This window comes from Thermochaetoides thermophila (assembly GCF_000221225.1).
Source record: "Thermochaetoides thermophila DSM 1495 unplaced genomic scaffold scf7180000011816, whole genome shotgun sequence".
NCBI lineage: Eukaryota > Fungi > Ascomycota > Sordariomycetes > Sordariales > Chaetomiaceae > Thermochaetoides > Thermochaetoides thermophila.
Window position 1 is genome coordinate 6,540,537 of NW_006383032.1, and position 15,427 is coordinate 6,555,963.

At 54.5% G+C, this 15,427-nt stretch overlaps 1 protein-coding gene and 1 non-coding gene across 2 annotated transcripts; one reads left to right on the forward strand and one right to left on the reverse strand.

Annotated features, from left to right (window-relative positions):
- Positions 1–278: 278 nt before the first annotated feature.
- Positions 279–369, reverse strand: CTHT_0038770. Its single transcript is given in 2 exon segments — positions 279–316; positions 331–369. It is a non-coding gene; the product is annotated as a tRNA-Phe (tRNA).
- Positions 370–7,041: 6,672 nt separating this feature from the next.
- Positions 7,042–8,244, forward strand: CTHT_0038780 (regulatory protein MIG1-like protein; the record flags this gene model as incomplete). Its single annotated transcript, XM_006694230.1, has 1 exon — positions 7,042–8,244. The coding sequence occupies one exon, from the start codon at positions 7,042–7,044 to the stop codon at positions 8,242–8,244; it is 1,203 nt and encodes a 400-aa protein (XP_006694293.1).
- Positions 8,245–15,427: the final 7,183 nt, after the last annotated feature.

Below are 15,427 nucleotides of genomic sequence, written 5' to 3' on the forward strand. Positions count from 1 at the left end.
GTTCTGGACATGGGTGGTCGGTGAGCTTCTTGTCGGCTGGCTTGGCAAAAGTTCGCGGCTCGCCAAAGAGCGACGAGATCAAGGGCTGGCTGACATAAGCAGTCTCCCGGTTTTCACCGACGTTTGCAGTTCCTTTTTCCAACGGGAATTCCCAATTGATGAATCGATTTCTTCCAGGCAACAATGAGACCTGGACCAGAAAACTTGACGCAATCTTAGTGCCCTCTTCACACCGCCAAAAAGTCAAGACTCTCCCAAAGAGAAAACGGAAAAAGTAATGCGGCTTGTGTGGATCGAACACACGACCTTCAGATTGAGTTCCTGAAGTTTAACTTCAGTCTGACGCTCTCCCAACTGAGCTAAATCCGCAATCCCCGTTTGGTACTTGTTGGAGTGAGAGTACGTGATTGAAGTACGAGTCTGGAAATATGGGCAAAATTTCTGTGCACCCCACCCAAAGGTGGGCAGCGGCCCAGCCTTACCGCCTTGCCGCCGTGCCTTCCGAACTTTCACATGCAAAATTGATGCGCGATTCATCACCATCGACAATCTCACCAACAGAGCCGCCACTCCAATATTGGCTACCATGATGTCATAAGTTCGAATTTGCTTTTCGGCACCAACACCCGGGCCAACCGCTTGCCCCAACGCATCCCACAAGCCCACCAAAACTTAAGGTGTAGTCCAAGAATTCCTCGGTCCCAAGGTCGTAACACCTTTTGCCCACTCTGCGGGATCCCAACGAGCACGTTCGCGCAAATTCCTCAGCCCTGCGAATCCCGTTGGCATTCCGGCACATACCGGCGGTCAATCTGTTTGATTGCCTCTCTCAATTAACCGCATGATCGCAATTTATCGCGGTTGGCACTACGGTCTTGAAACAACGAAACATCGTCACACTCCGTGCCCACCGCCCTCACGCAAGTTGCCATGTCAATGCTGTGATCCCCTATCTTATCATGACCCCAGTTTTTACCCCAACTCTCCCCGGAGACAGGACAAAAAGGGCAGGTTGGAGAATCCTTCACATGCAAAGGCGTCGCCTTCTCACTCCCCAAATTGGCGACAGGAGGAAATGAGATTGCCGGAGTTGGAGGCTCCAGCGTTTCTGCCGGGGAATTGTCCGGACCCCCGGATTTGCGGTTGCTTGCCGAGGACAAGACGTTGGCTCCAACGTGGGGAGACAAGTTGTTCTGTTGCCGTCACCGTTTCTTCTGCCGATGCTAAGCTATGCTTCCGGGCAACAGAAAAAGGGGCCTTTTCTGATTTCTCATATATCTTGTCATTTCTTTACTTCCTTTGTCTTGTGTTCTAGTTTCTCATCCATTTTTCACAAGCCTTGGCCAGAAGACCTCGTGTCGTTGTCTGATGCCGGAACCGCGGCCTTGGCCCAAAGAACCTTCGGGCCATGGCACCTGGATAACCAGCCAGCCACAGTGCACCAGGAGAACTACAAGCTCCAACAAAACCTGGGTCCTTACGTCGTCACGAGGTGCAGGGACACTATTCGCAAACTACCTGGCGTAAGTTTGGCTGCTTTCAGCCTGGCAAATGTTTTTGACAGACATCCACCCTGCAAAATTATCGTCCGACCATGTGATCCAGGGGCAAGCGCTGGTTCGTCCGAGCTTATCCTCATCTTAAACCTTATCACCCCAAAAGCTGGGGGCTAATCGAATTCGTGGGGGCGTTCTTCAACCCCAATCCACTTGCTCAGAATTCTCAGGCGGTATTGCCGCCTCATCCCTGGAAAGAGCCCTAAAACTTGTCACATATTTTGTTTTCAACCAGGCTGTCTGCAGAAAAAAAAGACCAAATTATGACGTGCCAACAGCTCGGAGACCTCTCGGCTTTTCCTGCCAACGGCAGCAAAACGCAGGCTCTCCGTCTCGCAAGCCTAGGGCCCCAGGACAATGGTTTGCCCAGCCGAGGGCTCTGACGCTTCCAGCTCCGTTAGCGTTATGGTGCGACCAGCCCCTGGGCTTGCTCGGGGCCCCACAAACTTCCTTTTGCTGTCACTCTAGCAAGGCCTGCACCGGGTTCTCGTCGCGGTTGTGCGCCGGGAAGAGAAAGCCAAGACCTGGACATTCACTGCGGAGCCGCCGGGTAATATTTTGAGGCGGGCGATCGATCTCCGTGCATGTTAGCCGCGCCCAGTCAGGAAAGCCCCCAGCATTGTGCTCCGGAACGCAACAATCACAAAGGCGAACTCTAGATACGAAACAGGCGCTTGATGAAGGGAGAAAACCATCCGGATCGGCGGTCAAAAGCGATGCCCATTGACGCATAGCTTTTTAACCTCTCTTTTGCCTTTGGTTCTGCCTTCAAATCGCTTCCTCCTTGCCTTCCTGTATGGCGGATCCTCCTCGGTCTTTCTGTGGATCGCGGAAGTTCCCGTAATGACTCGCTGCTGGCATCTGGCTGGTTTTTATCTCGCGCCTTCGGGCTTTGCTCGGTGGGACATGGGAGACACAGACGTGAAATTTTTCGATACCGCTTACGCTACTCTGCAGGCACACAGATCTCCCAGTTGCTCACTTTCCGTTCGTACACGTGTTCGAAGGCCGCAGGCAAGACTCCTGTTCCGTAAATGCTTTCTCGGCTACCCTGTGTTTGGCGGAGAAGCGAGTGAGCAAAAAATCAATAAATTACCTTCCTCTGGGGTCCTGTCCTGGGTTGCATTTGCAGCTTGCTCCAAAGCGTTAATCCAGACATAAAGAGAAGCCTCGGAAAACCACCTCTTCGCATTACTTCCTGACTGAGCCGGTTCGGCGGCATAAGGTGTGCAAGGTGTGCTTGATGGCTCTTCGGCCCGGTTCCGGCGTATCGCGTTAGAACGTGGAGAAGCCGATAAGGCCAGGCCCGCAAGGTCTCGGACCAATGACCAGCTCCCATTCTGGAAGCTACAGTGCGGTTTTCTCGCGATGCACCTGTCTGTGAGTGCATCTCGCGATGCGATGGACGGCGGACTATGAGCCGTAGAAGGGCCGTTTTGGATTGCACCGGCGACATTGACAAGCGGGCCGTTTGGTAACAGCAACAGCAGAGATCCGATCTGTCCAAGGCCTTTTTTTGTTCCTTGCAGCAGACGACGTCGAGGAGCAGCTTGGCCCCGCGTTGTCTTATGAATAAGCTACGAAAGACGATGGCGAAGGTATCGATAATGCGCACGGTGCATTCCATGACGACCCCCACGCCCGCTCGGTGTGGAAATGGTGTGGAATTGTGGATGAAGCAGACAGGATGGATCGTAATCAATAGTGATCAGGACGTGTCACGCCAGACACAGTCCGCACTACTGACAATTCCCCGTAAAACCAACCAGTCAGTTGTATCCGTTATAGAGCCAGCCCTGGGTTGGAAAAGCAGCAGCAGTATAGCAGCGCTGCACAGTACAGCCAAACCAGTTAAACACAGCGGAGTCTGCTAGCCTCGGTCCGCCTTGGTGCTGATAAAAAAACGAACATTGCGCTCGGCCCTGCGTATCTCTCTGGCACCAGGCAATGAGGCCGGGTTGCTCTCTAAAAGGCATGCGACCGATATGGCGTCTTATCGGAAAAGATCATGGTACCCCAGATTTCGGGTGACGATGTGGGAGGACCCCGGCTAAGGGGGTGGACTTTTCCCCAACTTTTGTTCGGCCGATGGTGTTAAGCATGTCCTACGCAATTGGGCAAAATGCTGTCTCGTCTGCCTTTGTGTTCGGGCGCATAGTCGGAGTACATTTCCCGTAATTTAAAGTGCGATGGAGGAGAAACGCAACAAGGAGGAATGCCAGAGCAAAATCCGATGGACTGCAGCCCCAGCTTCCAGCTTTCCGCGCCGATGATGTCTACCGCGGCTGTATCCGACCAGTTGGAAGATTGGCTATGGATACAGCATAGCTTGCTCTGTGCCTAGCCAGCTGTCGTGTCCTACCCGCGCTCCACACAGATTACGCCTTTGGGGCTTTGGAACGCGCAGGAGCCTTATCTCTCTGGCTCGCGCCACCCCCGAGGTTGTTGGATTCACATCCTACGGCGATTCCCTGGTGATACGGACAGATGGAGGGTCGGAACCAAAACAAAGCGGAGAGACCCTATCCCCAACTTGTCTCTATTTCCTATCTATATTGCAGATCCGCCTACTGAAACATGGGGCCTTGCACATCGCGGTCCTCGTAGACTGGCCGTTAGGGCCACGGGCCCTGCCGTTCACTTATCGTGGGGGTTTACGCGTGACCAGATGAAACTTATGGGGTAGGGCTTGGGAGCTGTGGACTGGTTGTCGTTGCGATGATTGCTAGGTGTGAACGTTCTGGGTATTTGTACATGGTAACGTACAGTCTACACTACGGCCGAGCGTTTGCCAGCCAACAGCCGCAACGAGGTGTCCCATTGCCGGCTTGGCCATCGTTGTCCACGGTCAGCCGGACCGGGCTTTCGGTGACGTCCGCGGCTTAGGAGTCGCACACCTGCCAGACCCAGGATCGCCCCGTATGGTGCAAGAACAGCCTAAGTGCTCCTCAGATGTGCAACGCCTTGCAGTTTACGGGTACCCGTGTTTCCCCGGATTCTTCGGTCGCCACCCGGCCATCTGCAGCGAATAGATGTGCAGCTTATCAAGAAAATCTTTGGGAGCGCCGACGTTGGCATGATCACCTCTTGCGGAGGGCTGACAAGAGGCATTCAGATAGGTTGTGGTGTTCATCACAAGTGATCGGCACAGCGTTGCTGGATTCATGAGCATTTCATCATACTGGGGAGCGGCTCACTTCTCAGACTCACACGTTCATCAGCTGCTTGCTTTTGGCCCACGACAAGCCGAAAAGTGACAGCCAAGAGCTGTCCAAGACGCATCTGAGCCCAACCATTTTGCACGGCGCTCAGCCACTTGCTATGAAGTCCCAGACACAATCCACACCGCCCCCAGATTGCGCAACTGCCGCCCCAGATTTGGCGGATGGGTGAATGGATCGATGTAAGCAAGCGTTTTTTTTGCCCCAGAAGCTTTCAGGTGCAAAAAATCCGCCTGGAGCCCCGCAAAACGCCAATGATCACCGAGATGCCTAAACAACAGCAGCTGGCAGTTTCAATTTCGCACAGCCGGATATCCGTGGGATGGAGCCACGAGGTGAACGGTTTCTTTGTGGGACTGGGCTTGTTGGAAATTGGAAATGGCCTGGTAGCCGAGACACTTGACCGTAGGGAACGAACGAACGAAGGGACGGGACTTGCACGACGACTCCACAGACAAGAAGATCTCACTTGTCTCGTGAAGAAACGGGTAAAGACCACAAGACTCGGGGCGTGTTGTGTGCGGTCACGTCGGAGACTGTGGGAGCACGATTCCATGTGCTGTCATTCCGCGAGAACCCTCCTGGCCGCGGATGCGATGGGCATGCCTGCGTACGAAAGACAGCATCTGAAATTGACGGCAACGACAAATAGCAGGCTGCCATCGTGTTGACGGGGCAGGTAAACAAAAAGCAGGAGAGCGAAGAGCTCCGGTGAGGGCGCCTGAGTGGCCCATACAGAAAAGCAGACAGCCAACCAAGACCCGCGTTCAACATTAACAACACATGATATTTTCCCGTCAAAAGCCCTCCGTCCTGCCTTGTGGCCTTTGGCTGAGTTGATTGCCTGGATTTTCGCGATCTGTCTGTTCACCCCACAGGCCCCAGTGTGTGGCCCCAGAAAACCTGGGCACCTCAGACCACACTGTTGTCACCGCAAATCTTTTTTGCAATATTCGCGTCCACAAGAATGCTTGCATCATCTCGTTTCTGGGACCTGCCGCTCCTGTCTGTTACTCCGTACGTAGCGGACACTGGCCAGCGCGGGCCAGCTGTCCCGCTGCAAGCGAGGCAGCGAGAGACCTGAAGCATCAGAGAGACCTGCAAGCAGCACAAGGCCTGTACTCCGCGAGAATGGGCGGAGCGGGGAGCGATACGTACGGATACGTACGGATACGTACCCGTGTCGGTCAGAGACAAGGACGGGGACAAGGACGGGGCCGGGGCACCGCTGGCGAGAGCCCTCGTGTTTTTCCCCGAGAGTTGTGTGTGGCCGGCCTGTGCTGGCGCCTGGGTACCCGGGAATGGACAAGACCTGGATTTCGGATTTTGGCATCTGTGAGGCGGCTGCCCCATCAGCCACAGGCCACTGTCCACACCCATCATCCTGTGTTCTCTGCCCGCTGTGTGCGCGTATGTGGGTGCTGTGGGTGTGCCTGTGGGCGCTGTGAGTCGCTGCGTTACCGAACGGGCACCCCCAGGCTAGGCAGGGCAGTCGCCCACACCCCCAGTCCCCAGTAGCCCCAGTCCTCCTACTGTTGTCACACCCACACCCACTCACACCTGCCCTGTCAGGGCTGTGGTGTGGGTGTGGTACGTACCCAACACTCCCCCCCACACCGGGGGCCACCCCCCCTCGCGCAATCCCTTCCATGCCCCTGGCACCCTCCCTGTCAGCCGCCCGCGCGCCATTTAAAACCAGTGCTGCTTCCCCCAAACAGCGTCTGGACTTTCTGAGATTCCCCCATGCCGCTTTTCTGGAGTGAAGCTTTCTCCCAACAACATCCAGCTCCCGCTCTTAGCACGCACCGCTCGACACGTTTCAAAGCCCTCGGACCTTGGAGCCTGTCGGACACTTGGTGTGACCGACCAACATCTCGATTCACTCATACAGCGACCGCCAACGACGATCACTTACACACATCCTCGACGGCCACATCTTCGCCGACTCGAAAGACGTCTTTCACTTGGTAACTGATACTGGTTAACGGGACCAACGACTGCCTATTGGCAACACATAACGCATTCTCTGTCCCATAGCTGCGCGCATAGTTAGCAGCTCAGCAGGAGAGATTAACGGCATCCACGACTGGAGGGGTGTTTGTCAGAACAACAGACTTCATAGATTAAGGGACTTCCCTGAGGAGGACTGTCCCATGCAACGAGCAAAGTCAGCAGTGGATTTTTCCAGCCTGCTGAACCCAGAACCAGTACCAGAGAGGAAACCGGATCAGACACCACAACTACAGAAACCCGAGGAAAACAACATGGCGACCGTCGGCCTGCTTCGTCCTAACGGACCGGTTCCTGCTGCGCCCCAGGCGCCCGAGCAGCCTACCGAGCTCCCCCGGCCTTACAAGTGCACCATGTGCGACAAGGCCTTCCACCGCCTCGAGCATCAGACCCGTCACATCCGCACCCACACTGGCGAGAAGCCCCATGCTTGCCAGTTCCCTGGTTGCAGCAAGCGCTTCTCTCGTTCCGATGAGCTCACCCGTCACTCGAGGATACACAGCAACCCTAACTCGCGTCGGGGCAACAAGGGCCAGGTGCAGCACCAGATGATGCACCGCATGCAGCCCGATGTCATGCCCCCGCCGCCGGCTCCTAAGATGATTCGCTCGGCGCCTTCGACAGCCTTGTCGTCGCCGAACGTCTCACCGCCGCACTTCAGCACTTACACTCTGCCCCCTCCTCCGCCGTCCATGCTGAGCCCGTACAACCGCAACGCCCTGGGAAGCCAGAGCGGGCCTGACATGCCCATGCTTGCCCGCGCTGCAGGTCAGCTCGAGCGTGATTCTATGATCAGCCCACATCACTACCCGCCATCGACTTCAGCCGCAAGGCACCACGCGTCTCCCTACTACAACAGTAGCTCATTGCACTCTCGGCCAAATCCACTCCCTGGGCTCGGCGCCTATCACATGTCTCGCACGCACGCGGCTGATGACCACGACGACCACTATGGCCCTCACGCTTACCGCCAGCCCAAGCGCTCGAGGCCTAACTCTCCCAACTCGACCGCCCCGTCGTCCCCGACCTTCTCCCATAACTCCCTCTCCCCGACTCCTGATCACACCCCGCTGGCTACGCCGGCTCACTCCCCGCGGTTGCGCCCCTTCAGCGGCATCGAGCTGCCTCCCTTCCGCAACCTTAGCCTACAAGGGCACACCACGCCTGCCCTGGCTCCTCTCGAGCCCCAGCCAGATGGCCATCGCGACCCTCCTGCGCCCTTGCTCCCTCCTCCGTCGGTCTCGCTATCTACTACATCGACCCCCTCGTCGAGGAGTAACGGCATCTCGCTGAGCGACATCCTCAGCCAGCCTGATGGGTCCCAGCGTAAGCTGCCCGTGCCCAAGGTTGCGGTACACGACCTATTAGGTCCTAGTGACCACTTTCCGATGCCGGGGAGTGGCAGGAGCTCCGCCGCTGGCAGTGTAGCGGGGCCAGATTTGTATGACCGCATTTAAAGGAGTTTCTCTGGGGATAAGATATCCAATCTAGACTTTACTTTTGCGTCTTTGTGTTAGAACATTTTGCCATTTGCAACAGGACCAACCAACCAATCAGGGGCCAATCAGTCATCAGTCTAGAGAGCAATCGGGACGGGACGGGATAGGAACACATCTGGGATTGTTTGGGATTTAGTACCGGACGCGACATGATTCATGACCATTACTCATCATCATTACCATCGGGAAGGAGGGAATCATACACTTCGCGGAGTAACAAGGACAAATGATCATTTATTTATATACATACTGTTGTCATCTATAGAGGCAGGGAGGATTGGCGATAATCGATCTCAGCTTTTGGATTTTTTTTCCCACTTTGCACACCAGACTCCGTTTCCTTTGCGCCTTTGCTTCCCTCCGCTTAGTTCACTGGATCGGTTTCAACACCCATCATGTCATTCGATGATAGATGGACGAGCGTTTGCTTGCTTTTTTCTTTTTCCTTCTCCATGAATCGATTGATCGACTGATCACACCACTTAATTGTTTTGGCGATATCGGGGGATGAGTGGATCTGGTTTTGCTCTCTCCTCTCCTCTCTTCTCTATGTTTCTTTTGTCTTCTCTTCTATGCAAGCAAGATTTACGGATGGATAGACTGATCAGATCACATCGACACCACTTTTGTCTTTCTTTGTAGGGTTTGGTTGGTTGGGATTTTTGGATTTGGATCTTGGTGAGGGATACTTCCAGATAGACAGGTGACCGGGTACAGTGATACAACATCAATCAAGCAATACAAACTTTTTTTTTGGATACCTCAAGTTTCTTCCACAAAGATTTGCATAGATGTCACCTCCGATGGCGGAGCGAGCCGTCCTCACAGCTCGCACTAAGCAAAACTTTTTTTCTGCTGACCCAGCGCGGCCCTGCTGGATCCGGCGTGAGTGACGCCATCGCCAACTCCGTTCCCCGCCATAACCTTTGCGGCTGCGCTGTGGCCCCTCCGCTCCGCTCTCCGCCCGTCTCGTTTCGTCTTTCTTGGGTCTTCCTTTGGTCGCCGACCCTAACCCCCCGACTCCCGATATGACTGTTGCGAACAGCCAACAAAAACCTTTTTTTGACAGGACAGGTGGAGTTGTAGGGTCCGCCCCGGAGTTGGAGAATGCGATGGGGAATGGAATGGAGAAAAGGAGCAGACCAGAAATTATTGTGACATGGCCGCAAAAAAGCATTTTCTTCTTTGTGCTTCTCCGCTTCTTGCTCTCTCACCGCTTCACACCGTGCGAGGGACCCCTGATGAGTTCTTGTGTTGTGTCTCTGCCTTTACAGGCATTCTTGTCCTCCTTCGCAGCTTGCTGGCCAGGGTGTGGATGGACCACCCCGCTTGATAGGGCAAGGTTCTGCTCTCACATGCCGCCGTCCGTGACGCTCAAATGCACTGGCTGGAGGACAACTCACCGCACAAATCAAAATCCTGATCTTGCAAAATCCTGGTCATGAATTTCTTTTGTGCGAAGGGAAAGTCTTGTCTGTCGTCATCGAAGCTAACTAGTCCTACAAGTAAGCTGTTCTACCCGCTCTGGCTACTGCACGGTGTACGTAATAGTTTTCCTTGGGTTTGGCAGCGTTTCCATCGAGGGGACGGTTCCCGTACCCTACCCCAACAACAAACTGGCTGGTTTCCTTGCTATCATCTACTGCGCGCCTGGTGCAGTGGGGGATCGACGCCGGGAGCTGTGCCATTTGAGACCTTGGCCTTGGCTTTTGGTCAGAGGGATAGATTTTGGCACTAGGTTTGGGGCTGGGAAAGCCATAGCCCTCCGGGCTAGAGCTCTACATTCCATGAATCGCGACTGGCGCAGCAAGGACAAAAGGCAGCCCAACAGGTGGCGCAAGCAGATTGTTGTACACGGCACAGCAGCAGAATTCCAATGCATGATACACTAACTGGTCGCCTGCCTGGTTTACTGGGGGCAAAGCCTTCGGGTTGCCTGGCCGCCTGGCCGCCTGACGTGTTGTTTAAGGGGCTAACGTCTCCTGAGACCTACAAGACCCAGGTTAGGCTTTCATGTGGATATCTCCATGGTTCCTGCTGTCCTCAAATTCCAAACCCAATCCTCTGGATCATGAGGCTTCTGTATCATGAGGGCCTCGTCTGCCGTACCCGGCCCCGTCCCATCCCGACCCGATCGCCGAGTGACTGAGGTGCGACGACAAAGATAATACCCGTTTCAACAGATGACTTACACGCCGCCCCGCGCCCCCGCTGTGCCGCCCCCGCCCCCGCCTTACAAAAAGTTGCACTCTCCTCCAGGTCCTGCGCCTTGTTTCACGCACATACCTTAGCCTAGCCCAACTTATTCATCATCTTTCGCTGACCGCCCCAGGTTTCTGTTGTCGTACTGTTTTGTGTGATGCCGTGTCCAACTTTGTTTCGTTTCCCCCATATCCCATCCCCGATCAGGCCCCTTTGGGTTCCAAAACAGGTCGTACAAAAGAACAGGTGGCGTATATCTTGTCGAGTGCAGTGACCTTCGCCTTCACTTAGACTCTCTTTCCAGGCTGGAATGAATCTCTCGGCCTGAGTTTGTCCTACACCCCAACCTACCTTCAAGATTAGCCGTCCAGACCCCGACAATCAGCCCCTCCGTCCCTCTATCTATCGTGTCGTTATCTCTGCCCTGTCGCAATCTACACTCCCTCATCCCTCTCCTGCGGCCACAGCCGAAGTAAAAGACAGACTGCTACCCTAGGCGGATAGTGCACTCACTACCTATCCGCGAGTTCAAGTAGACCCTTCCTTATAAGTCCGAAAGGTAGGATAAGCCAAGAACGCGATCAATCTCTGCTGTTACTTCACCCAACCGGCAAGCGTGCGAGCGCACCCGCTTACAGACACACCAACTGCACGCCCGCGGCCGTGGGTCTTGACGACGCATGCCATTTGTTGTTGCACGTGTGGGTGTGTGGTCTGGGACCTACTATTTAAGATAAGCGTGTGGTGTGCTTGTTTAGTGCCGCAGGCCGAGACGGCGGCGACGCCGTGTGGCTGGCTGTGGGGAGGTTGCGTCGGGGATGGTGTGGTCGCGCGTTGCCAATACAATCGCCGTACGACACATCTTTGCGGGTGTGCTCTCTATCTTTGATTGCGACGTCGGACTGCTCGGAGTTGACTGGCAGGAGATGCTGATCACTGGGTCCCTCAGGGCTGTGGATAAGTTTGACTGAGGCCGCGTGGGTGGGTTGTCAGCCGTGGTAGGTCTGGGAAGTGTCCCCGATGGACTGGCTGACACGCCTGCAGCGCCAGAGATGGCGTGGATGGTGTCAACCGGTTTTTACTTGTTATGTCTTTCTTGAACGAGCGAGAGACATGATGCCAACTGTCACAGCAGATAGTCGTGGGTCATGCAGCTCTCCCGTGTCTAGGACAACGAGATATGGGAACACTTGGACAGTCTTTTCTGCGTCAAGTCTGCGGTTTTGTTCTGGTTGCCTGTTGCTCAGCCCTCCCAACATGTTCTCGGCGAACGGCATGGCAGAGATAGAAACGCCTGGAGGATATGCAATATCGGGCTCCTTCTGGACGGCAGAGTTGGGGCGTAATTAGGGAGACGTGGTGTAGGTGTAAGTGCCCTGCGGCGCGGGGGGTTGCGCTACCGTTCCGGATGCTGTGAGATCACGTCAGCGTTTGAGCCGTCGTCCCGTTAGCCCATCCCCTTTTCGATAGGTAGCGTCGTGGAGGTGGTGCAGCGTCAGTATCCAAGCCCCAGGAAAATGCTCTTGTAAAAGGATGCCAAATCGGGCCCCGGCTTAATGATTGGCGATCTGTGGGGGTGGGGTACTTGGGAAAGGTAGCAAATCTGGGGAGACTATCACCCGACAAAGTCTTGTCCCTTGACAAAAACATATTGCTCGGCTCATCCCTCGGGATTTAATACTCCACTGTGTCAAAGGATGACGGGTATCTCTGGAAAAATTGTCCCCGGATTACTGACACTTGCAAAGCGCGGCACTTGCTTTGCTTTTCGAAATTGTTGACAAACAGCTGGAACCGAACGCGTAGCCGCCCACAGGCATATTTACCAGACAAGCCGCGCTGGGCGAGCAACCAATAGTAGAAGAACCACGTACAAACCACCAGACGCGTCAAAAGCGGGCATGACGTTTTCTCTTCACCGCAACTTCGAGCAGCAGAGAGGCAATGATATTACGTCTTGGGTGGTGGTCGGCATGCGGGCCAAGGCTCCCTGATCTCAAGCGCCGCAATCCTACAATCGGCATGTCCAGATCATTGATCTTTGCCACTGCGCAAACTGCAGCACCACAGCCAATCGCTTCTCCCCCATGATGTCCAGGAAGTCCATGGGTGCCGGGGGCCGGGCCCGGTTGTCCGACTCTGAATGCTCAACAAATTTGCAGACACGAAATGCATGCCTGCCGTTGCCGGCTTGCTGTCGGGGAGCTGATTGGATGTATTGCGTCCAAGTGACCGCCGGAGAGTTCTGGAGGTCTGTTCCAGAACATTACCGCGGGAATTGCCGCCAGGCTCGGTGCTGATAGCGTCGGGTTAGCTGCTGTTGGTAGTGTTTCGGCTCCCCAGAAGCACTCCAGCTATTTGGGTCAGGGCACTGGAGATCTTGCTGGTGTCATCGGGCTTCCCCGCAAACACAAGGGTCCGACATAGCCGCCAAGCTTCTGGGGACAGCTCGCTAACGCAGGATTACAATCTTATGCAAGCGCCTTTCCGTGGTAAGAAATCATTGAAAGCCTGGCCCGCTCGAAGCCAGTGGCCCTTGATGAAAGGACAGTTGTTTCACGCCACCTGAGCGCATTGTTTTGGTGGCAGTGATTCTGAGGGAGTGCATTTAGTGTTGGTTCCTGACTTTTTTTTCCTGTCACTCGTAGAGTTTGGGTCAAAAATGGCGACTACGCAAGTGAGAAGCAGCTGAGCAACCGGTCCCGGATGCCGTATCGGTGTCATATAGCGAGGCATGTTGTTATACATCATAGGCTTAGGCTAGAGGCAGCAGTCTGCGGTAGATGAGGTGGTGATATCGGAGTGCGTTATTACCCCTCCATCGACAAAATGGGAAAATGATAAGCCATTCCGATTAGGGCTTTGTCAGATCTCAGATTCTTTTTTCATACCTCCCTCCCCGGAAGAACGATGGAAGTGAACGCGCAATCATTGGTGAGTTGTAGGTGAGACCTTCCGTTGGATGCAGAGTTCTTGGGGTGGTGGCCGTCAGCAGGCACAACAGCAGGTGCGATAAGGCGATACGATGAGGGTGCCCCGCGGCGGGACAGGACCCCCACGCCCCACGGGGACGAGGGCTTGGCATTCGTCAGGGGTCCTTCCCCACACTTGACCATGCCCACTCAACGGTTTCCAGCGCTCATCAACTTCGACTCAGCAACGATCCTGCCGACGCCACAGTACATAGGCCAAAATGAGATTGCACCGCGATCGTCTATCACATGAAGATACCGACGCAGCAGAATCTGAGAATCAGCTTGTGCAATAAGCTCGATGCTCGATCAGCCCACTACTTGAGCAGATAAAGCTAAGCTAATGCAGGGCCTGGCCCTGAAATTTGGACCTTGATGCTGCGTTTGCCTCAAGCGCATGCATGTCATTCCACTTTGTTGTGGAAAGGGCATCGTAACAGCAAGTGCGGCTTCCAGCTTCTGTGTTTTGGAACGCTCTCGGATTGGAGCGCTTTTGTCGTTTCATTTCGAAGACTTTCGACTCATCCTTGGCGTCTTTCTAAGAGGTGACCAGCTACCTCAAGGTTATCTTTCGTCCTTGGCTTGACAACCTCGGGGCTCAGTCCAACACCATTCGCTGTGGACTCAAGACATTAGCCAAATGCTGACGTCTCGAACCTGTTTTTGGTCCCCAGAACTCGACTGAGGATCGTGACCTGCGTCCCAGAACTTCCATTCCACGGATTCCCAGTTCCATCATGGCCATTCCCCGGTTGATAATCCGTGTCACAGATGCAGCCCTTGCGCCCGGCATCCATGGTTTCATGGTAGTCTCACCCGCGCTCGTTCGCCTCCTCCCGCAACGCTACCATGAGCAAGACAGCCTTGGTCACAGCAGCGCACTAAGCACCGGCTGTAACTTGCTTCTCATCCGACCAGGAAGCTCTGGCTATGGTTTGAAGCTGCCTAAGTCCCACTGCCACTGGGCTTTGTGACATCGCGCCCGGCCCATGATCCATCCCAAGAGACGCTGTACCAAGCAGCCCGCTCAACTTTAACTTACGATACAACCTGCCTGCGCATTGACTATATCTCCAAAACGCCACAGAGATAACGGCATGTCACAGGTGATGTTGAATTGCTCTACCACTATGTGTGGGATAGATCGGCCCAGTGTTTTCTTTTGACGGGTCACACTAAGCCAAGCGGTGACTTTGGCTATTTTTGTCAACAGCCTGCGAGTCTTTCATCTTTTACCCCTTCCAATCTTAACACCTAGCGTCACTGAAAGGACATACTCTCACGTAGCCACAACTTTTGCCAATGTGCCGGTGTTTAGCAACACAACCGGAGCCTTCTTCCTATCAGGCAGCTTTATCAACATACATGGTCCCATCCAGCCAACGTGGGGGATATTCGACAATCAAGACTTGTTCCTGGGTTAATTTGACCGACTGGCGGGGCACCGGGAATCGCGCTGGCCGCAAGGATAGTGCTGCAGCCTAACACAGAGTGCGCCGCCCCAGGAGCGACATGTTCAAGCTCTACCGCAGCTAAACCATCATCTCCCCGCTGATAACCATCCCAAGACCTGTGATCACAGGCGTTTCCAAACTGCACTAGAATTCCCTATCTTGTAGCCAGACTCGCCATAGCAAAATGCCATATCAATCACAATCGAGAAAGTAACGAATGAAAATCAGCAGCTACAGTATCGGGCAGTGACACCGCTCTTTGGAGACTCTAGTTCATGAGAACATGAACCGGATTATTGGAGCCGTTTACGGCTATATTTCGTACGGACCATGGCACCCAACATTACAACACGCCATCCAGGGCCAGTATGTCCGATATGATGGCTCACATCCCCCCCTATCACAACCACGGGAGTCTCAAGTTAGCAGAATCGGATGGCCGATTCGGATGCCACTCTCTGTAGGGACTGTCCACTGCCATATCACCATCCCAACATGTCATAAAAAAGGGTC